Below are 24,814 nucleotides of genomic sequence, written 5' to 3'. Positions count from 1 at the left end.
CAATTAGCAAATATAATAGATAAGTTACCCTTTATTACATTTTTAAACAAAGTGTAAGCATTGATTCGACAACTTGCCTCTCAGAGCCTAACTTATACAATATCTAGTCTCTTTCTTTTTCTTGTCATTTTAAGTAACATGCACTCTTGATTAAAGAAAAAAGTGACACTTTGTTTCAACATAAGTAGTTTTTGAAGAATATTGAACAACAAATTAGGTGGGTAAATGCTATCCATGTGAGGAAAGGGAAAAAAGACCCGACCCGTTTCAGAAATGGGTAGTAGATTATGGATCAATCATATAGGAAATTAAAAAAAAAAAAAAGCAAGTTTTCTTCTCTCTGCTGAAGAAATCAAAGGCTTGATTGTTGAACAGTAAAGTTTCAATTTTTAATAATAAAATGCAATCAAATAATTTCCCAAAACCTCTGTTACCCTTTTCCTTAACCCCAAAACACCAACACCAAGCTTTCTGTAAGATTGTTTCATGTGCCAACAATAATAATTCTTCATCTTCAGCAAATAAACATGGGTTTAAGCTTCTGGGTCACTCTCTTGGTGATAACAAATCAAGAATAAATGATTTTGATGGCAGTGAGTATATTTATGTAATTCAATTCAACTTATTGTTCCTGTTGAGCTGCTTCTTGTTTCTTGTTATTAGGATTTTGCTTGTAAATTGAAATTATTCATCACAGGGAATTTGGGGCATAGTAAGTTCAGGCTCTTTTAGTAATATTTTAATACATTTGAGTTGCCCTTATTGATCTTGATCAGAAGCCTTATCTGGATAATTTCAGTTTTGTAAAAATCCGACCTTTAGCTTCAATTCAGGGCTGTTCAAAAAGTATGTGGCTCGCTTGAAGCTCCCTCGTAAATAGCTCGAACATAAACGATCCTGATCGTCTCGGCTGGGCTCGTTGGCTCATCTTTTTTAATCCTAATTTTTAATATATAGTAATAAGTAATAACAATAGTCTACCAAAATAAGAAAAAAATATAATAATACATATATTATGCCACTCGAGCTTTAAAACATTTTACAAAAATAAAACGTATGATGTTATAAATTCTCTAGTTATAAATTTTATATAAATTGTTGTTATAAATTATATTTTTGTCATTTATATATCAATATGTGTAATAAAAATTAACGAGCCCGAATCGAGCTTTAAACGAGCCAAGCTCGAGCTTGATTTTTCAGCTCGATAAAGTTAACGAGCCAAGCTCGAGCCTGCTCAGTTCGAGCTTGAGCCCGAGGTCGCCCTGGTTCTATTTGGTTTAGCTTCAATATGTGGTCCCAAGTGTTATTGTGATTGTTAAGTTTTAGGACCCTTTTGTAAAATTAAGGCCATAACATGGAGTAACCATGAGTAAATTGTTGTTAATCAACCAAAAGATAATCTAATTTGTAGGTTCCCTAAAACTTTTGAATGTATTTGATATAATAAACTTATGCACATACATGGTTGGATGTTTGTATGTTGTTAAAGGTTCGGTGCAAGATGCATTAAACATTTGGGTATCGAAAACGACAAACTTTTTGAATGAAGTGGCTTCTCCACTTGTCAAGAATGTTCACGATAAAAATCACACAATGGGAAATGCGTATGAGCTCGGTGACATGGACGAGTTCTTCATGGCGGAGCAGACTATTGATGGTCGAACGCCTGGTGGCGATCTTTCATTGGCCACTATTGTTTCCATTGAGCAGTTTAGCAGGTGAGCATAAGGTTCTATTCATTAGTATCGATTTCAAAACATTTAAATTAAATTTAATTATGAATAAAGAGTGTTAGTGACTCAACTCCACTTGACCGACCCGCTTTGAAAACAAAAGCCAATGAAAAGTTTCTAACTTTCTGTAGTGCTGAATATGCAGGATGAATGGGTTGACTGGGAAGAAAATGCAAAGAATCTTTAAAGCACTCGTTCCTGCACACGTGTCTAATGATGCCCGTAATTTGGTGGAATATTGTTGCTTTAGGTTCTTGTCTAGAGATAGTTCTGAAATTCATCCTTCCCTTAAGGTTTGTGGGTCCATTTGTTATGTTTCATAATTCAAGTTTTTACGGTCTTTTATGTATTAACACATGTAGAAGTGGCAATTTCAACTCGTTTACATAAAGATGGGTTGATTTTGCTAATGTTTTGTCAGGTCAAACAGGTTAAGCTAAAACTTTGACTAAATGAAATAGGCCAAGTGTATCCAATGTATAAAACTTCCTAAATCACTTTATTAAGAAAGGCACAAATGGTGCATGGATTTTGGGGTCCGTTTGACTAAATTCATTATTTATAACAATTAGAATTTTCTTGTAACTGTTGTAAAAATTGACATTATATGTCAATATTTGTAGCACATGCAACCATTTGAAAGATTTTGGTATTCAATTTGCTACATAATCAATGTCAGTTTTTTATTCCAAAAGCCAACTGTTTGACCACAAAAAAAAAAAAAAAAAAACATGCACCTCTCTTTATGCATTTGGATCATCTATGACTATAATGTTTGTTATTTTGATAGGAGCCGGCATTTCAAAGACTTGTATTTGTAACAATGCTTGCATGGGAGAATCCATACACTAACGAAAAGGAATCCAGGGGTACAATTGGAGAGAAAGCTTCATTTCAGGTTCATTTTTCTGTATGTAATCATCCCTATTGTTCTCCACTAATTATCTTACTTTTCATTCTATAATTAGAGTGAATATATATACATGTTCTTTGTGAAAAGGTGAACTAAAAAATGTGTTTTTTTTACTTTGGTGCCCGTTTTGACCCATGCTTAAAATGGTCCGGTTTGGCCTGATATTTGTTAGGTGCATATTTTGACCTCTGCTTCTCTTCATGTATTAACATTCTGTATATCAAAAGGAGGGTGTCACAAATTATGCCTTGTAAATAATTTATTGTTTTCTTTATTGAAGAGAAAGCTTGTTGGAGAAGAGGCCTTTGTCCGAATTGCCCCTGCTATCTCGGGCCTAGCAGATTGGCCAACGGTACATAACCTTTTCAAAGCTCTTTCTGGTGGTCAGAAAAGCATCTCCTTCCAAGTATGGTCCAAATATATTGATGAACTTCTCAAGTAAGCTTCTCATTAACCGTGTTTCTTATTATTGGTTAAATGACTAACTGCCCCTCAACTATTACAAAAGAAGGTCATTGATATCCATAGGCAAAGCAGTAACTTTGGACTAAAACTTTTTAAAACTGAAAATGCTGTTTATTTCATGTAAAGGTGGCAATTTTAACATCATATGTATGAAACGGGTCAAATCGGGTTGCATTTGTTTGATAACGGATCAAATTAGTTGAAAGGGCATGCATTCAAATTTCATGCTTCAACATCTCAAAACGTTTTATCTAAAGAAAATTATATTGTTACATAGTTTTTGCAGTCATCTAATAAAACTAACTATTTACGATATTCAAAAAGATTGGATGAAAAAATGTTGGGTCGCTACCCGTTTCACCACCTCTTTTTTAAGAAGTCAGTTACTACTTAAAGTTTTAAACAAATAGTTTTCTTGATCTCCAACTGACAATTAGTTCTTTGACCCCTACACCCCATTGGAAGAGTTTATGAAGAAAGGAATTCATACCATGTGAAAGAAATTACTCAAATTTCCGGGGAACGAATCTTATGCCTTGGATCTAGCCGGAAAAGACCCGTTCTTAAATGGGAGAATAACATCGCGTGGCCCGGTAAATTGACGTTGACCGACAGAGCACTTTACTATGAGGTATATGAATATATCGCGTGTCACTTTACATAAAGTTAATATACTTTTATTATCATGATACTTCATAAGCATCTAGTAATGCCCTTGCTCACAAAATGTTGTAGGCGATTGCACTTAAGGGCCAAGTGGATGTTATCAGGATGGATCTTACAAGACCCGGTGCGCGGGTTGAGAAAACACGGGTCGGACCATTCGGGTCTGATCTTTTTGACTCTGCTGTCTCGGTTACCTCCGGTCCAGAGTGAGTAAGCTTCAACAACTCATCTCCTCATTTATTCACCATAGAAAAATCTCAATTGATAAGACTTTGACCCGTTTACTAATGCATTGATCATTTGGGTTATATTTGAAGTCTAATTAGTAGTAAATGAAAAAAGTTAGCTAAAGAGGAAACAAGTCAAACGGGTCATTGAAGTTTAGATTGCTACTGAAGTAATATAGTTATGTAATCTTATTTGACACTAATTTTTCTTTAAAAAAATTCTAAACTTATTCAAAAATGTGTTTGGGCCAAACCAACGCAACCCATATAAAACATGTTTTTAAGTTGTAACCCATTACTCAGCCTCTAAAGTTTTGTAACCTTATCCTACACTCTAATTTTTCTGCAACAAAATGTATACAAAAATATGTTTGGGTCAACCTGACCCAACCCATATTAAAACACCTTTTAAACCATTACCTGACCGCTGTAGTTTTGTAATCTTTTTTAACAAAACAAAGTTCAAAATCTATACAAAGATATGTGTCTGGGTCAAACCCAAACCATACCCGTTTTGACCCATTACTCAATATCATAACCAAATTATCAGGTCTAAACCATGGGTGCTTGAATTTGTGGATTTGGGAGGTGAAATGAGGCGAGACGTATGGCATGCTTTCATCAAAGAAGTCATATCTTTATACCAGTTTATAAGAGATTTTGGACCTGAAGTCGGTGATCCATCTTTAAAACACATTTACGGTGCGCAAAAGGGTTATTCACGAGCCAAAACTTACGCCATTAACGGGATTGCACGACTCCAAGCCCTTCAGTTCAGTAAAAAACTGTTAGATGAACCTACAAAACTTGTCCAGTTTTCATATTTACAAAATGCACCCTATGGAGACATAGTTTGTCAAACACTAACAGTAAATTGTTGGGGTGGACAATTAATCACAAGATTTGAGGAAACCGAGCTTGACGACGATGATGATGATACACGGTCGGATGCTTATAGCGGTCATTGTACGATATTGATGGTGGGGTGTATTTAAGAAAGTGGATGAGACACTCATCATGGAATTCTAGTGCTTCTATTGCTTTTTGGAAGAATAGTTTGATGAAGCATGTGTTTGTTTTGAGTAAGAATCTTGTTGTTGCGGATAAGACGTTGGTTGAAAAGGCAGCGGTTATGTGTCGGCGTAAGTATGCTGAGGTGGAGAAGACACAAGCTACTATAGATGCTGCAATGATTGAAGGGATTCCTAGCAATATTGACCTTTTTAAGGTTGTAATTCAAGCTAATTGGTACTCCTTTTTGGTGTGTACATGAGTTGGTTTTGAAAACCATTCAGTTCCGGTTTTCACAATGGGTTCCGTTCGGTTTCAGTTTTTTTTGGGTATGCCATTTGGCTTAAAATTTTTGGGTTGATAAAAATTGGTCCAAAATAATAAATTTGGGCCTACTTTCTTTTAGTGATTGATTGATTTAGTGTTACGCATTTGGACCAAAAATGTTTAGGCTACACCGTTTACTAATATTTAACAGATTACTTAACATTCAAAAATAAAAATTATTATTCATAAATTTAATAACAAAAGTCAGTATTTTGGTTCTTACCGGTTCGATTCAGTTATAAAAGTGGGTTTGGTTTTTATGAGTTTGGTTCGTTTTTTTAAAAAACATAAAAATCAAAGAGTCGGTCTTGGGCTGAATTCTGTTATATCAGTTATTTCGGTTTTGGGTCGGTGGCACACCCCTAGTCCGTCCGGTGTCCCTTGTCAATTGAAACTTTAACTCCTTTGATCACCTTTTCAGATAAGAACCACATATTTGGTCTGATTTGTCTCCCGGGTAACTTCCATAAAACCCTCAAAAGTTTCAAAATTTTAAACGCCTTTTTTAGCATAAAAAATCAACATTTGTTTCAAACACTATTAAAGGGACAGAGGGAGTTCTGCAATATATGACAAATTAGTCGGCATTGTTGTTATTATCATTATTTTATTTATTTAGAAAAAGGTCTTGTTCAGTTTTGTTAGTTGTATTTAGTTATAATTAGGGTTTTAGCCCATATTGTTGGCTAAAGCCCATGGGCCTTTTATGGGTTGATAGCTAGGGTTTATTTGTGTATAAATAGATGTAGTTGTTTATGTATTTCTCACACCTTCAAGTAATAAACATTACTTCACTACAACCATCTTATTCTTTACATGGTATTAGAGCCAAGGCTCTCGGTACAAACCTGAATCCCGGTTCCCGTCCCGACTTCCGTTCCAAGACCTGTTCAAGTTCAGATCTGTTTGAAGTTCCAAGTCACTGTTTGAGCTGCTGTTCGAAACAATTCTTTTTTCAGCAGACTTTTACAACTCACCGCCGCCGCCGCCATCGTACCCACCACCCTCCGATTTGCCTTCCCTGAAAATCCGACGTCCAACCGCCTCCCACGCGCCACCTCGCCGACGTCACTGCCGCCCACGCGCCGCCGCGTGACGGCGCGTGCTCCATCTTCCGGCCGCCGTATTTTTCTAGGTTACTTATTTTCTGCTTCCGCGCCACCCTGTGTTGTTAGTTTTTCAATCCGTGAACTTTTAGTTTTCAGTCTCAGTTCGCGTGTGTATTCGTTCGGATAAGAAACTTTCAGATCCAATGGCTGATAAAAAGGCTTCAGAAAATCAGATTGCTCCAGGTATTATTAATTATTCAGCTGTTCTTCGCATTCCGATCAAACTTGACTCAAAAAATTGGGGTTCGTGGAGTCTCTTTATCCAAAAGGGTCTTGAAAGTATGGACAAAGACGATCATCTCACTAAACCACCCCCGGACCCGATTACCAAAGAATGGAAAATTGATGATAGCGGAATCCTAATGGCCCTATGGAATGCTATGGATACACAAATCCTTACTATTGCTCAAAACTTTTCCACCATAAAGGAAATGTGGGATCACCTCTCTTCGTCCTTTTTGACTAAGGAGTCTATCTCTCATGCTTATTCTGTGGTTCAAGCCTATGGTCGGGCCGAGCAAGGTGATTCTACATTTACCGACTATTTCACACGATTTTGCAAACTCCGAGATGAGCTTCGCACTATGTTTCCACCCACTACTGATTTGAAGATTCAGGAGGAGCGAAACGCCAAGATGGATGTCATGACCTTCATTTCCGGGATATCACCTAAGTATTCAAGCGCCCGACCCCTACTGTTGAGCAACTCCGCTGCTACATCTTCAGTTGCATCAACCTTTCACCTGTTACGGGAAATGTATGGTCCTGGTGCAACTTCCTACTGATACATCGGCTATGTATACATCTACTGGTCGGGATACTGGTCGAGGTTCTCATATGACCCACAAAAAGGGTATTGGACGGGGCGGTGGTCTTGTTTGTCACTATTGCAAGGAACCAGGTCATACGAAATGGGACTGCCCGAACTGGAAGTCAGCCACCTCCTCGTCCCAAAGCTCGTTTGGCTGCCGCTGGTGAGACTTCAGATCCAACCGCCACTCCCACCTGCACAGTTAGCGAAGAAGACTATTGTCGTCTCCAGCAGCTTCTAGCCTCTCAGACTCCTGCTCCTGCTCCTGCTCCTGCTCCATGTGCCAATACGGCCGATTCAGGTACGCTTCCTAGTCCTTCTTCATCTTGGATTATTGATTCGGGTGCCACTCATCACATGACTGGGAACTCGGGTATTCTGTCCAACCTTAATAAAGTCTCCCACCAACCTGTTCGACTGGCTGATGGGTCTTCCTGTCCTGTACTGGGGGTTGGATCCATTAACACCTCATCCAACTTAAACCTCTCGTCTATTCTATATGTTCCTAAATTTCCCGATAACCTTTGTTCGGTAAGCCGACTTACTAAACAACACAATTGCTCCGCTAAATTTTATCCTACTCACTGTATCTTTCAGGAACTAGGGACGAACCGTCTGATTGGCACAGGTTTTGAATCTGGAGGCCTCTACCGCTTAACCTTCCCATCAGGTCCTACATGTTCTACAGCAAATGCTTCAGTCAAGGAGGACCACTGTCGGTTAGGTCATCCCTCTACAGCGGTTATGAGGAAAATGCGTCCAGATTTACCACTTTCGTCTTTTAATTTTCATTGTGAGTCGTGTCAACTTGGTAAACATACCAGGCGTCCCTATCCCCCTAGAGTGTCTAATCGAGTCAGTTTTTGTTTTGAACTTTTGCATTCTGATGTATGGGGGCCTTGCCCTACCAAATCTACTTTGGGTTTTGAATATTTTGTTAGCTTTATTGATGACTATTCTCGCACTACTTGGATTTATTTCTCGTAGTGAGGTTTTTTCCATATTACAAGAATTTAATGCTTATGTTCAAAACCAATTTAACACCGCCATTAAAACTTTCCGATCCGATAATGCTAAGGAATATTTTTCCACCGATTTTTCTTCGTACTTAAAAAACAACGGCATTATTCATGAATCATCATGTGCATATACATCTCAACAAAATGGTGTGTCCGAACGCAAAAATCGTCACCTATTGGATGTTGCTTGCACACTCATGATCCAATCACGTGTCCTTCATCGTTTTTGGGGAGATGCCGTTCTCACAGCTGCATATCTGATTAACCGTATGCCCACACCCGCTCTTCATGGTAAAACACCGTTTTCTGTACTATGTCCCACCGGTACTCCTTTTCCTCTCGCACCTAAAGTCTTTGGTTGCGTTGCCTATGTTCATGACCATCGTCCAAAAACAATCAAACTTGATCCCCGAGCCCTTCGTTGTATCTTTGTTAGTTACTCACGGGTTCAAAAAGGGTATCGGTGCTATAGCCCATCTCTTCACCGATACTTTACTAGTGCCGATGTCACTTTTAATGAGTCCTGTCCTTACTTTCCTGAGTGTTCCACTCCTGTTTCTGACTCATTTCCTGACCTCGATATACCCACATCTCCCTTCATCCCCACCATTTCTGTGTCAATTCCTTCTACCGATCCAATCTCTACTGATTCTGACCCACCGACAGAATCTCCGCCACTGCTTTTCACATATTCTAGGCGAGGTAGGGGTCAAACATCAGCGACTCTTGATTCACACCCTGGCCACGACCCCGGATTACCCTCCGATACTCCGTCTACATCTAAGCAATCCACACCTCTCACTAGTACATCCTTACCCGATCCAACAACCTCTGATACACCCGTTTATGATTCTCTTGGTGCCCCACTTCCCGATATACCTATTTCCTTTCGCAAGGAACCCCGGAAATGTACTCGTTACCCAATTCAGGACTATGTTGCCTACACCCACCTATCTCCTGAATCTCATGCGTACACCACTACCCTTGATTCCTACCCGATTCCCAAAAATGTGACGAGCGCTCTCGCTCACCCAGGATGGAGACAGGCTATGGAAGATGAAATTGGGGCTCTAAAGTACAATCATACATGGGATCTTGAAACACTTCCTGAAGGGAAGCGTATTGTTGGTTATCGTTGGGTGTTTACGGTTAAACTACACCCGGATGGCTCCTTACACCGCTTAAAGGCTCGGTTGGTTGCAAAAGGGTATTCTCAGGCATATGGCATTGATTACGATGAAACCTTCTCTCCGGTTGCTAAAATTCCATTTGTCCGTATTTGTATCGCTCTTGCTGCCATTAATCATTGGGGGCTCCACCAGCTTGATGTCAAGAACGCCTTTCTTAATGGTGTTCTTGAGGAGGAGGTATATATGGAGCAGCCCCCAGGGTTCGTTGTTGAGGAGGAGGCCTCGAAAGTTTGCAGACTACGTCGTTCTCTATATGGTCTTAAACAGTCTCCCAGGGCATGGTTTGGTCGATTTTCTAGTGTTATGGGACAGTTTGGGATGACTCGGAATGCCTACGATCACTCTGTCTTCTTTAGACACCGGAAAGGAAAGAGGATTATCGTAGTTGTTTATATGGATGACATTATAATCACAGGTGATGACGAGGTCGGGATTACCGAACTCAAGCAGTTTCTTCAGTCTCAGTTTCAGGTCAGCGATTTAGGTCGATTGAGGTATTTCCTTGGCATAGAAGTATCCCGCTCTCCACAAGGAATACTTCTCTCCCAACGAAAGTATGTTCTTGATATGTTAACTGAATATGGCTTACTGGGTTGTAAAACTATTGATACCCCAATGCTTCCTACAAAGAAACTCCTCCCAAAGGAAGGAGATCCAATGAAAGATCCTGAGCGATACAGACGGTTGGTTGGTAAACTTAATTATTTAACCGTCACACGACCGGATATCTCTTTTACTGTCAGTGTTCTGAGCCAATTTATGGCTGCACCATACACCGGTCACTGGGATGCTGCCCTTCGTGTCTTAAGATATCTTAAGACCTCACTTGTCTTGGGTATATTATACTCCGATCAGGGTCATTGTCGTGTAGGTGCCTTCACGGAAGAAGGAGATGGTCGGATATCAGGGTTCTCAGATGCAGATTGGGCAAGTTGTCCGATTTCTCGACGATCTACCACTGGATATTGTGTGTTTGTTGGAGGAAATCTTGTATCATGGAAGAGTAAGAAGCAACACACGGTTTCCCGGTCGCGTGCCGAATCGGAGTATAGAGCCATGGCAGATGTAACATCAGAGATGACATGGGTTCGTCGTCTTCTCAGAGAGATCGGGGTTGTTTCTAATGACTTGATGAGGTTATACTGTGATAGTCAGTCAGCCATTCACATAGCCAAGAATCAAGTATTTCATAAGAGAACAAAACATATTGAGGTCGACTGCCACCTTATCAGAGATCGAGTAGTAGGCACACAAACTGATCCTCCTTCCATTCAACCAGTTCATGTGAAGACAAATTTTCAGCTAGCAGACATTCTAACTAAACCGCTCCGGAAAGCTCAGATAGATTTTATTTGTAACAAGTTGGGCATGATTAACATCTATGCTCCAACTTGAGGAGGAGTGTTAGTTGTATTTAGTTATAATTAGGGTTTTAGCCCATATTGTTGGCTAAAGCCCATGGGCCTTTTATGGGTTGATAGCTAGGGTTTATTTGTGTATAAATAGATGTAGTTGTTTATGTATTTCTCACACCTTCAAGTAATAAACATTACTTCACTACAACCATCTTATTCTTTACAAGTTTTAATGTTGGTTTATTGGTTTAGGAGCTCGTGCTTCCTTTAACAGTCGTTGCCAAAAAATTTGAAAAACTTCGACGTTGGGAGGAGCCTCACTTGACCGTATCTTTTCTTGCATTTGTATACTCACTCATCTACAGGTAAAACGCATAAATGAAGTCTATTTTTTTATATATATTAAAGTTTCATTTTTCTTGCATTTTCCAGGAATTTATTGTCACATGTGTTCCCTGTGACATTAATGGTATTGGCAACCAGCATTTTGGTACTAAAAGGGCTGAAGGAGCAAGGCCGCCTCGGAAGAACTTTTGGCAAAGTTACCATACGTGATCAACCACCGTCCAACACCATTGAGAAAATCATAGCCGTTAAAGAAGCCATGCGTGATGTGGAAAAATATATGCAAAGTATTAACGTTTCGCTTCTTAAAATCCGTACAATTATTCTTGCAGGACAACCACAGGTTAGTTTTACTAAATCTTTGTAGCAGAGTATACATAATTTAAGCTATGTTTTTGACTGTTAGAAGTTATTTATGATGTTTTGTCAGTTGGCAAGGTTCCAATACTTTGTTGTTATAAAGGTTAGCTTGTCATTTGACTAAATTTATCCTACAACTAGGGGTGCAAACGAGCCGAGCCTGAGCTCGCCTAGGCTCGAGTTTGGCTTGTTTCGAGCTCTGTCTAAAGCTCAAGCTGAGCTTGCGAGTAATTTTTCAAGCTCGAGGTTTATTCGTTTATTATTTATTAAGTATTTTATTTATATCCATACATAGCATTTGGTTTTTTTATTATAATCATATATAATACTTATTTTTTATGTAATAATCTATTTATAAAAAAATATTATATTTGTATAACTAACAGGCTCGTTTGAGCTGCGAACCTGGTTAATAAGCTCATGCTCAAACTTGGCTTGTTTTAAGCTCTCTGTCTAAAGCTTGAATTGAGCTTGTAATTAATTTGTCAAGCTTGAAGGTTGACTGGTTTATTAATTATTAATTAATAGTATTATTTAGTTTCTTTTATCATATATATATATATATGTAATACTTGTTTTCATTTAATCATATATTTATTATATATTAAATAAAAAATACGGTATTTAAATGATTAATAGGCTCATTAAAGCACACAAACCTAGTTAAGCTTGGTATATGAAGCTCGAGATTGTTAAGCTCAAAATCTGAAGCTATGCTCGAGCTCATTTAAGCTTGGCTCCATTAGAGATTTTTAGCGAGCCGACCCCAAGTAGCTCATCTCGTTTACACCCCTACCTCCAACCAAATTTTGTAATATTTGATTAAACTTATTCCAGTTTTTCAAAATTGCATAATCTTCTTCAAACAATTGTTTGTAAAATCAACTGTTATCTAAACTTTTGTTTCTTGTTTTTTTTTCTCAGATAACAACAGAAGTTGCCATGGTGCTTTTATTTGGTTCCACTATCCTACTCACAGCGCCTTTCAAATATGTCCTCTCTTTTCTCATACTTGACCTCTTCACACAAGAACTCAAATTCAGGAAAGAAATGGTGATCAAGCTGTTAACTTTCTTAAAAGCCCGTTGGGACACCGTGCCTGCAGCCCCTGTCTCGGTTTTGCCATTTGACTCTAGTCAAACCGAAAGTCAAAAGACAAACGACCAGACAAAATTAGAAAGACCGCGGTACAAATAGTCAGTCAAAATTTTAATCATGTTTATTAAACATTTTCTCAATATTTTGTACATATAGTATAGTTGAAACTATTTCAAGTTATTAGAAATGATATCGCGAAAACCGCCCACACGTAAGTAATTTGCTTCAACCTTCCCGACACGTTACACACGAGCTTGTTATCATGATACGTGCATTGTTCTGTCTGGTTCCTGCATTTTGTCAAAAGCCAAAGTCAAAGTCAAGATTTTTGTAATGAATGCTATAAACAATACCTTGGTGAACAAAATGAGACGACAAAATCTCTAGTGTCACATGTTATGATGCTTGTTGGGTCATCATACGCGTAGCTATACGCTACGGGGCACGCAGTTTTAAATATTATCGAGTAATTCGTTGGCATACACGTGACAGGATTCGAGTACATTCCCTTACAACAATACTCGTCGGAGTCGAAAACGTTGCACGCACTCCGGCAGGCAGCGGGTTTTCCGGATGACCGGAAAGTTAGCTCCGGCGGGCAGTTTGTCCGGAGATCCGTGTCACAACCCGCAACCCTGCAGTCGCCTTTACCTTGAATCGGTGTGACAGTTATCGGCAGGTTAAAGCCATCCACGAGGCTAACATCGTAAAAAGCGGTGTTATCAAGGGTAAATTCGGCAATTGATGCGGGTGGGGTGCCGGGGGTAGAGCACGTTAGTGTGGCCCCGCATGCTCCGGTTTCGCACGAACCGTTCCCGTTTTTGTCGAAATCACACCCGGTCCGGCCCCATATTCTTCCGCCCCACCCGTGTGGGGCGGAGAAGACGGTGGACTCGCCGGGTTTGAGGGTGAAACCAGCGCCAGAGAGGGTGGTGTTGGTGGCGGTGATCCCGGGCCATATGGTTTCATGGCAGTTGTTGACAATGGTGAGGTTGGTGCAGTTTGCCCATGATGCAAGGGTAATTATAAGTATGACAATATGAATGAAAGAATGCATGGTGTGAGTGAGTGTGTGTGTGTGTGTGTATGTGAGTGTGTTTTATATTGCAAAAGGAAGTGGTAAGAAAGAGTGTTAAGGAGTGATGGAATACTTGAAGATTACATTATACCTTGCTTCCATCATTTTTGTATCTTCTTATGTTCCTTGTCACATAAGAATGGTGTACATGCTTTAAAAAACAATATATTTAATTACCAGGATAATCACTTTTTGTAAAATTTATTTTTATTGTAATTAATCTTAAACATCACCAAAGTTTTAAAACAGTCATTTTTTTTTTCTTTTGATCATTTATACTCACGATCTTAAATTATATTTTGATATTAATGTATTTTTTAGATCATTTATACTTATGATCTTAAATAATATTTATTTATTGCTAAAATCAAAATCTACACAACCACCTTATATGTCACTATCACCTTAGATGGAGAAAATGGTTTAAAGAGTTTGTATTGTAATATATATATAAAATAGATATTGGCGAGAGAAAGATAAAATGTTTAAAAATAAGAGATGCACGAGCGTTATTGCACATGTTACCACTCCTCATATTGCATAAGAAATGTTGAATTAATTTGACTATTTACGTCGCTTTCTTATTCTCTAAACCCACAGCCTATTTGAATCAGTTTAGTTTTGTCCTCCTGCTATAAATCTCATGCTATGCTTGTTCATCCATGCTCCCAGATCCTCCATCATCCTAAATCACAAAATCTTTAGGTGGTACAATCGAACGAAAAAGAGGTCTTAGTTTTTTCATACTTGAATGATGAATGAAGAGTTTTCTTTTTCTAATCGACTCAGTTGAAGCCTTATCCTGGATCTATAACCTATTCGGTTTAATTTTATTACCCTTGATCGGTGTTAGTTTGGGGAATCAATAATATGTTTGATATTTTGTACTCTGAAGTTAAGTTTTTAAGTATTAATTTGGAAATCTGGAAATTAGGTAATCTATATTCGATTGTGCTAGCCTTCATTGTTGAAATATGTTTGATATACAGTTTTATTTTATTTTTTTTCATGGTTTTTAAAATATCAATGATTGTTACAGTAGAATCAGCTATAGAATGCACCACCACTCACATGGGCATGTCGAAAACGATGAATCTTGACATCCGGTTAGTCTCTCACTTCTAACCTTGATTATCGTAATATAAATTTTGACACGCTTTTTAATAGAAATATGTGTTTTCAGTTATTTGAGAAGATTTGTTTTGTTTGATTAAAAAATAGTTCTTTTTAGCACAAGATCATCGGTTTCAATAATTGTTTCCGAAAGGAATCAGTACAACCAGGATCGAAAATTGATTAGTTTTGGCTCCAATGGTGGTCACATGTAGATTTTAGATCGGAAAATAGTAACGAAAACATATAGATTGAGGTAAGTCATGGTTCATTATTTCGTGATTTGAATCTGAACCAAAGTCTATTTTCTCTTGAATTAATTGTTCTATGTTTTGATAATTTAACACCATGAAAAAGAAGCTCGATATGTGTTCCTCTAATTATAATCAGTATTGGTTTAATATGAGATTTCGAGTAGCTTATGCGCAGGGAAGATATCTTCTTTGATTTGTTATTGCTTTTGACAAGTTTTTAACTTCAATTCACATGTCTTTTTAAAGTACAAAGAGAAGATTGATTTATGTGATAGTGCAGCTATTACTTTTAATGATTGGAGTATGAATGTGTGAACACCATAGTATCTACACAACATTTACACACATTACGATTTACTTTAAATCATTTTTGCTTCTATCATTACCCTTTTTCAACTTTTTTTAATACCATATACATATATTTTGTTGTAGTGTTTGGTGCACATTTCAACATGTGAAACCTTATTTTCGACTATTATAGGTTCTTGGGAAGTGTCGGCTTAGAGAGGCTGATCAGGAAAAAAAAGGCGGACTGGATTCGATAGGTAATGTTAGAAAGTGTGTGCAAACTACTATTTTCTTGTTTCAAATGAGAATTATAGTATGTGTTTACACACAGGAGCATGGGGCAATGGTAATTGTTTTGATTGGGGTGTACTTTGTTAAGGCAAAACATGATTCTGGTGTTGGAAGAAGCAACCACATCAGTTGACAATGGTATGAACACAATGTTACATGAAACCATTAGACCCATGTTTGATTGTTTGCGACCACATACTAACCATGTTCTTGTTGTTCATTTCAAGCCTTTACATTTCCAAGTGGTTATGGTTAATATAAAGCTGAAAAGGAAGATTATCGGTTGGGGGCAAACTGGTCATGTTCGTGACAAAATTTTAGGTTCGCGTTGAGTTGGGCCTGCGGACATGACCTGTTAGACAGCCCTTTAGAATTTATCCCCCATTTAGTTAATGATATCAGCTACATTTTTATAAAGTTAAGTATCTTTGCCTATGAAAACATATATGTCTGTTTTAAATATTAAGCTATTTCATGTTGTGATATAGGTTGTAATCGGAAGTGCAACTGAGGATTTTTTAGTGTTGACATTAACCTTAGAAGAGAATGCCAAAACACTAATGATAATATCATATTTACCCAAAAAAATAATAATCAAAATATCATATATAATCATTTAACAAATATATGGCATTTGACCCTCAACCTTGGGTTAAGATAGGAGGGTTTGGATAAAAAGGAGAAAGAGAAGGGTATTATGGTCATATGATACATTTTATTTTGTGTAATCAATTAATATGAAATTTTAAACTGTTTACAGTTACATCACATGGGATTCAGAATCTGATTCAGTTGCTGCATGTAATGAAGTTCAAACAGACATATTTGACCCAAAAGATCAATCTTGGTAAGCACGCGTCAGTCAAATCCGGTAGTAAATCTCAAATCTCAACCTCAAAGATTGATCATAATTTTATTAATATATTTTTCATAGATTTTCTATAATAATAGTAATGTATGTATATTTCGTATAATAAATAAAGTTATAAATATAGTAATATTGTAGGTTTGTTAATGTTGGGCTTGAGCTCGTGCTCGTTTATTAAATTAGCTATGATATAATTGCTCGAGCTTGTTTAAGTTCGATTGATTAGATATATTAGGGAGGCGATCTTGAGTAGCTTATGAGTGACTCAATTGTTTAGATCAATAATGGATATGTTTAAAAGTCGTTTACATGCATATTTTTATCTGTTTAAAGAAACCACCGTGGTCTTCGTCATTACTAAGGTCTGTGAGAAAGGGGACAACACGCCAAGACTACGGCCTGTAGGGGTAAGAACGTGGTGTGACCAAGAAGTGATGAGTTGTCTTGGTTCTTATTTAGAATGTGCAGAACTTGTTTGTTATATTTATACTTGTTTTTGGTGTTAATGTAGGATTGTTTAGTTATGAGATTATGAATACTTTGGATTATGATATTATAAATTTTGTGATTTAAAACTCAATGCATATTAATGGTTTTGGTTTAAATGTTTATTAAGTTGTTAAAACTTGTTTCTATGGGACACAAGTTAACTTTTGTTAGGATATTCCTGACATAAGACAAAAAGAACCAAATACGTGATCTTCACAAACACAAGGTTTATATGTACTAGAGGCGAACAAAAAACACGATTCTGGGCACAACCCGGCGCTTCCTACCCTGAATCGGACCTGACCCTACCTTACCCGCAGGTACGGATCGGGCTTTGGGTTTCTCCCGGAACTGTGCTCAAAACCGGAACTGACCCGGACCCAGCTGAACCGGTACCGGTATTACCAGTCAAAACTGACCATATCCTATCCGAAACTCGAAAAAAACCTAGAAACCCCGGTCAAATACCTGACTATAACCTGAACCGGTTCCTACCCGGACCCGGTTTTGACTTTTATTGACCATATCCGGTTCCGGTTCTTGAAAGTACCCGTTTGTGCACCTCTAATATATACAATAAAAAATGTATTTTGCATCTTAATATATACTAGCATATTTATCAAGTAAAATCATTTACAATCCATTCATCGTCTTGGCCATTTCTACATATAAGCTTCCTTCCTTATGACACAAATAGAAAACACGTTGCTGCATCATTAAGGAAGACTTTATACGAGCACATAAAAAATTTTTTTTGAGTTGTTACCCCGTCGCATCGCGCGGGTTCTCTACTAGTGTGTATATATATATATATAGGTTATAATGTTTGTATTTGTCCGGATGATACTTGTTAGTAGTGTTAATCTGATACTCCTAATTCACAAGGAAAAGAACGGATATGTTATAAAACAATTCCTAAATCAAAACAAAAAAAGATATTTATTGGTTGTCAACCATTACAACGTTTTGCTAAAACAATACAATGTTCTCTACAAGGGAGTGTTAGTTTGACAGTTAAAAAGATAAATATTTAGCAAGTTCTAGAAGCTGTCAACTATTGTAAATAATTCGTCACTTGCGGGGTGCCACTAGAAGCTTAATTCCTCGGACCTTGTCACGCTTCTGAAATCATATTAGCCTCAAGCATTTCACGCATTCTAACTCGTATCGATATTTATTTTTATTTTTTTAGTCTTAAATGAATCAAATTGTTTTGATATAACTAAATCACAAACACTATATATCTACGATCTCTCATTACATAAATTTATATAAGTGACTAAAACTAAAAAAATATCAAATTAGGATCATATAATATAATAAAAAAAAAGGTGAAAAGACTTGTTTATTTAAAGGACAGACAAGTTATTAAAATAGTAATTTTTATTTCTTATACTTATAATTTATGGGGTGAGTTAACATACAATATTAGGTATGCAAAAACGTTCAAGGTTAAAACCAATTATGCTCAAGTCAAAAATTGATTCAACTAAAGATTCAGATGTGTTTGTTAAGATGAATTGATAATTATTTGGATCAATTTCAAAGTTTAATTGATCGATTGCTAAAACAAACATATGAACAAAGGGGAGCGACGTTATGCGTTTTTCCGGTGAGTTCGTTGTTGGCGCCGGTGATGCTGACGGAGGAGTGTTGATGGCACCGACGAGTGGTGGAGGTGGAGATGGCTTGAGCGGAGAACATTTTTCGGTGATGGTTCACACGGAGGAGATCGTTGGGCAAGGGAGGGTGATTCAGGGTTTTTTAAAATCCAGGGTGTAAGAAATCGCTTACAATCAATTATTGTATTAGACTCTTTATCTACAAGTTATATTTATATATGTATACTATTTATACTTTAATTTCAAGTTTAAAAAGATTTACAGATTTACTTGAGACATCACCCCAGCCATTTGAGATTACGTTGTTAAAAACTTGAATCACCTTTAATTTGAACGAACTCAAGAGTTGAGACTACCTCAAACTTAAATTAAAGTTTATTTAATAAACAAGTATAAATCCAAGCTTGACTAGACTTGTGAGCATGTAAGCTACTAGTATTGCCATATACTTTTAACATCAGTGGCCGAGTCGTTAAGTTTTAAAAGAATTTGTATCCAACCCCTTATTTTATTTTACGTGAGTGGTGTTTTTATAATTTATAAAGAGTGATTTAGAATGTTGTGACCGAAGAGTTTTTATATTTTAGAAAACACAGTAATTTTTATTTCTGTATATATAAAAAGCTACTGTTTATCCCTTATAATTTTTTAATATGTTTTAAAAGTGGTTGTGAGTGAGGGAAATGAAAAAGATAATGATAAAAATAAACAAATATATTTAATTAAAATGGCGATAGGGGTGGGATGAAAATGCTCTAACAATATGTATACATTCTTAACTTATCGTAAGATGTAAACACAAAGAAGAGCATATTTGGTATGTGGTAATGAAATGAGCGAGCGAATATAGTGGGTGAGAAAATGGAATAGACTTTGTAATAAATCATTGCCATTCGGTTTTTCAGTTTTTTTGATCAATGAGAATGTATTAATCATTATTGTGTGTTGTTTCATATCTATACTATATATAATACACCAAACAAGGGCAAATTAAGACACCCATTTTTAAGTAATTTACAACATTTAAAGCATGAGTTACATGTGTTAGTAAGGGTAAACATGTCTTTTAAACACAAACCATTCAACTTACAAGTTTGGTCCTTCATCTTTAACCATATTATGTTTTTAATTTAACTTGTAACCTAACTTCACACCCATGATTTTTAAACGACTATAGTATTTTCATACGTTAATATTTTTATAAACAAATTACACCATAAAAACGAGCATTTTATTCTCTTTAATTTGGATATGATATTGTTGTAATTTTTTTTTCATTTTAAATAAATTAATACGTTACGCAGGGGTGTTCAGTGTCGGTTTTGATGGTTTTTAAGCTAAACTTGTGAGTCCAACCGTTACAACTGATTTTTTTGTCGTCCAAAACCAAAATCAACCATTGAAAGTTGAAACCGAATCGTTACCAACGGCCTGGTTCTAGTTTGGTTTCACAGTTTAAACTTTAATAATAAATTTAGTTTAAAATAATTTAAAATAATTAATAATTTAAATGTACCATCAATTTTAACTAAAAGCCAACATAATATGATACTTGAGATGATCATAAATAAAAAATGATAATATTAGCCACATAAATGGTAAATATTAATGGAACATCTAGGACGTGAAATAATAACAATAAAGATTACAAAAGGAATCATATTGCAATTGGGTTAATTTACAGTATTTTCTGGTTTCATATGGCCGGTTGCCGATATAAACCGCGAACCAACCGTTCACTACGTTTTGAAAATTTTGAAACCGACCAACAAACCGAAAGTAAAAAAGAAAAATAAAAAAGAAGTCAAACCAATGACCGATTTAAACGATTTCAAGGTTTTAACCAAACCATAAACACTTATATTTGTACGTGATTAAATGTTCAAACACCTGCTGCATCGCGCGGGCACCCGTCTAGTGTAGAAAAAGACGAATTAATAAAATAAAAAAATGTCCGAAAATAAAACTAAAAAATTACCAAAATAAAAAAAAGTCCATCGGTGGTGGAAGCCGCGATGACAGCAATGATGGTGGTGATGGTGTTAGTGATCATGTGCTGGTGTTACAAGTGAGGATCGAACTAACCGAGCCCTTTATCGCTAAGCCCACGAGTGAGATTCTAATGTTAATTCAGTTGCTCCATTGGACTGACAAACTCATCTTCATATTCTTTCTTTCTTTCTGTAGATTCCAACAATCATGAAAACAAGCCTTCGGCCCGTTCTGAAAAACTCTCTCTTCCAGCAAAACACCAGGATAACCCAGCTGGGCAAATCGGGTCGGGTCGAAGAAGCCCGCAACTTATTCGCCCAAATGACTCGACGGAACACCGTCACATTCAACTCCATGGTCTCCGTCTACGCCAAAAACAGAAGAATCAACGATGCGCTGAACCTGTTCGATAAAATGCCTCACCGAAACCTCGTTTCTTGGAACACAATGATTGCAGGCTGTCTTTACAATCACAGACTTGAGAATGCTCGCCAACTGTTCGACCGAATGCCTCAAAGGGATGCTTTCACTTGGACTCTCATGATCACTTGCTACACGCGTAACGGGGAGCTTCAAAAGGCCACGAATTTGCTTAATTTGATGCCGGATAAGACGAACCCGGCTTGTTGGAACGCCATGGTTTCGGGTTACTTGAGTTCTCGAAAAGTTAAGGAAGCCCGGAAGCTGTTCGATGAAATGCCTGTGAGAGATTTGGTGTCTTGGAATACAATGCTTGGAGGGTATACCCAAGCTGGTGAAATGGGTTTGGGTTTGAAGTTTTTTGAGGACATGCCCGTTAAGGATGTGGTTTCTTGGAACTTGATGCTGGATGGCTTTGTTAAGGTTGGTGATTTGGATTCTGCTTTGCGTTTCTTTAACCGGACGCCAGATCCGAATATCGTTTCTTGGGTCACGATGTTATCAGGGCTTGGTAGAAATGGTCAGGTTACAGAGGCTAGGGGGTTATTTGATCAAATGCCGGTTAAAAACGCAGTGTCGTGGAACGCCATGATGGCGGTTTATGTTCAAAACTCCAAGATTGATGAAGCATTGAAGCTGTTTGATGAAATCCCTGAAAGAAATGCGGTGTCATGGACTACCATGATTAACGGTTATGTTCGTGTCGGTAAGCTAGATGAAGCGAGTCGTTTACTCAATCAAATGCCGTATAACAATGTGGGGGCTCAAACCGCAATGATATCAGGATTTGCTCAAAACAAAAAGATTCACGAGGCACGTGAAATTTTCAGTCGTGTAACCAATCGAGATACGGTTTGTTGGAACACAATGATTGCAGGATATGCTCAGAATGGAATCATGGATGAAGCACTTGATCTTTTTAACCAGATGGTGAAAAAAGATATAGTTTCATCGAATATTATGATTGCTGGTTACGCCCAATTAGGTCAAATGGACAAGGCAGTTGCTTTATTTAAGAAAATAAAACATAAGAACATAGTTACTTGGAACTCCTTGATTTCGGGCTTTACCCATAACTGGTTGTACCTGGATGCATTCAAGTATTTCATTTCAATGATACAAAATGATAATAAACCAGATGAATCTACATACTCATCTGTTTTGAGCTCGTGTGCAAATCTAGCAACTTTACAACTAGGTACACAAGTTCATGTGGTGGTTGTAAAGACGGGTTATGAGCAAGACTTATTTGTAGCTAACTCTTTAATTACTTTGTATGCAAAATGTGGTAAAATGGCGAGTGCAGAACGGGTGTTTTCTTACACTCCGCGTGTCGATGTGGTGTCGTGGAACTCTTTGATTAACGGGTATGCTTTAAATGGAAATGGGCTCGAAGCGGTTAGGGTATTGGATGATATGGAGGTTGTGGGAGTGACCCCAGATGAGGTCACGTTTGTTGGCGTTCTATCGGCTTGTAGCCATTCGGGTTTGATTGATCAAGGGTTTAGGTTATTTGAGTTAATGAGTCAAAAGTACTTGATCGAGCCGTTGACCGAGCACTATGCGTGTATGGTTGACTTGCTTGCGAGAGCAGGGCGCCTAGAAGCCGCCTTTGAAATGGTGAAAGAGATGAAAACCGATTCTAATGCAGGTATATGGGGTGCATTGCTTGATGCGTGCCGGGTGCGTAAGGATTTGAAAATGGCTAAATTTGCTGGTGAAAAACTGTCAGAGATTGAGCCTGAAACGGGTTCGAATTATGTGGTGTTGTCGAATATGAATGCGGAAATGGGGTGGTGGGAGGTGGTTGAGGAAGTTAGGGGTTCTTTGAAAGAGAGGTGGGCGGTTAAGCAGCCCGGGTGTAGTTGGATTGAAGTTCAAAACCAGGCTCATGCTTTTGTGTCGGGTGATAGGTGTTGGCTCGAAAATGTGACCTTTTGTGGTCACTTGAGGTCTCTAATGGCTCATATAAGCAACACGAGTGAAACCCTTGTTGATGCCCCATAATGTAGTGCAAAGGGTTTATCTGAGTTGTTTAAAAGATATATTTATGTCATGGTGGTGATGGACTGATGGTATAACCACCTCCGTCTCATATGGCGGTTGCGTGAACCGCCAAAAGAAACACACAACCACCACGTGTCGGCTACAAGGAAGGCGGACCGTGGTGGTGTGATTGAGTCGGAAACATGGCTAGGTAAAATAGGTCACATACAAAGAAGTGTACTAACTAGCTACTTGTTGAAGATTTTATGGATGTTGTGAACTAATTTTGACGATCCGAATTATCCCCAAAGAAAGTGATATAAAGCATGCCTAATAAGTTGTCACGTTAGCAATCCATTTATTTTTCAAAATTGTACATTTCTACTTCAATTTATCAACATTCATTCTCTAGTATCATTACATTTACTTACACATTGTTCCCAACTTTAACCTTTATGTTTCATCATAAAACCTTTCATTGTAATAAACTATTTATTTTTAAAATTCCCGTTATTTAGTGTAAGCCACACATTTTTATTTTTTATTACAGACATGAAAAATTATAGATTCTTGAGAAAAAACGCAACCTACTTATGAAAAAACTATAAGAAAAATTATCATAAGAAAAAATAAAATAAAAAAGCTATTGTCATCGTTACCATCACCATCCCCAACCCCACTTACGCTCTAAGCAATGTAAGATCACGGTTAAACAATCAGGGCATACCGTACAGGTCAAACGGGCCCACCAACATATTATTACTTTAATTTTTTGTTAATGACCAAAAACTTTTGTTGACTATAGCTTGCAAGGAGCTAGAGCAAAATGATACAAGTTACAAATAACAAACATAGATTACCAATCATTTCAACTAGTAATGTTCTCACACGCGAAGTGCGGTAACTCAGCTTCGTACACGAATATCAAAACGCGAGTATAAAAATAGATCATAACGACTATCGCTTCGACATAACAAGAAACAATTCCGGTTCGTCATAGTAGCGGCATGATACCGGCACTCAACGAGAACTCATATACTTGTTATGAAACCAACTTTGTTTTAACGACGCGACATAAATAAAATAACACATCATAACGACATACTCAGAATTTATAAATTATCACGCGTTAAACATTAAAAAAGATTATATAAGTTAAACGAGTATAATAATAATAATAATAATAATAATAATAAACTATATTGCAAAAGAAAAACAACAGGACATAAATCAAAACCATGAAATTCTTTTGCAAGGCTAAGGTTACATATAGAAAAAACTACAGGGTATAACATGACAGCAACCAGATAGCACAAAAACGTGAAATAAAATCCAAAACACATCAAGGGGTCTTAGAGTATTACTAATTTGATTTACTACTACAAAATAAAGGACTAAAACTAAAACTGACTTATACAAATGTGTACGGTAGCAATTCAGTTTGCAATTATTATATATAGTAAAATTTGATAAGTGTATATTCGCCTCTAGAACTTTATCCAATAGTGTATGGTTGTAATTGAAATTTATAATAAGGAAGGAGTTTTGAAGTGCAAGTAAAGTTAATTAGAGGGATATAGATAATTATCAAGTTTGAATTATCTTAATTTTACTTTTTCTCTAAGTCCTAGTTATAGTCTAAGCGGGTTTATGTTTTGCTATATATAATGAGTTATGGATTGTAATCAACAGTTGAGTTATTTTCTTAATTAAAATAATTTATTCTTACATTAATCTTAAAAAAAAACACGTTTATATGAATAATTGAATATCAATTCATT

General features: G+C 37.1%; 1 protein-coding gene and 2 pseudogenes across 2 annotated transcripts; 2 read left to right on the top strand and 1 right to left on the bottom strand.

Annotated features, from left to right (window-relative positions):
• The first annotated feature begins 352 nt into the window (after positions 1-352).
• Positions 353-13,716, top strand: LOC143583195 (uncharacterized; annotated as a pseudogene). Its single transcript, XR_013144125.1, has 11 exons — positions 353-593; positions 1,493-1,721; positions 1,882-2,029; positions 2,527-2,634; positions 2,930-3,087; positions 3,580-3,745; positions 3,850-3,986; positions 4,558-5,235; positions 11,082-11,194; positions 11,262-11,517; positions 12,459-13,716. The product of XR_013144125.1 is annotated as an uncharacterized LOC143583195 (transcript).
• LOC143576915 (pathogenesis-related thaumatin-like protein 3.5 pseudogene) lies at positions 12,805-13,778 on the bottom strand (annotated as a pseudogene).
• Positions 13,779-20,825: 7,047 nt separating this feature from the next.
• On the top strand, positions 20,826-23,401 carry LOC143580472 (uncharacterized). Its single transcript, XM_077063508.1, has one exon. The coding sequence runs from the start codon at positions 20,835-20,837 to the stop codon at positions 23,052-23,054; it is 2,220 nt and encodes a 739-aa protein (XP_076919623.1). The 5' UTR covers positions 20,826-20,834; the 3' UTR covers positions 23,055-23,401.
• The last annotated feature ends 1,413 nt before the right edge of the window (positions 23,402-24,814 follow it).

This window comes from Bidens hawaiensis, unplaced genomic scaffold (genome assembly GCF_021521415.1).
Source record: "Bidens hawaiensis isolate Kalapana, Puna unplaced genomic scaffold, B.hawaiensis_p1.1 tig00000142_1, whole genome shotgun sequence".
NCBI classification, from domain to species: Eukaryota; Viridiplantae; Streptophyta; class Magnoliopsida; order Asterales; family Asteraceae; genus Bidens; species Bidens hawaiensis.
This window is presented reverse-complemented; position numbering and strand designations above follow the sequence as displayed.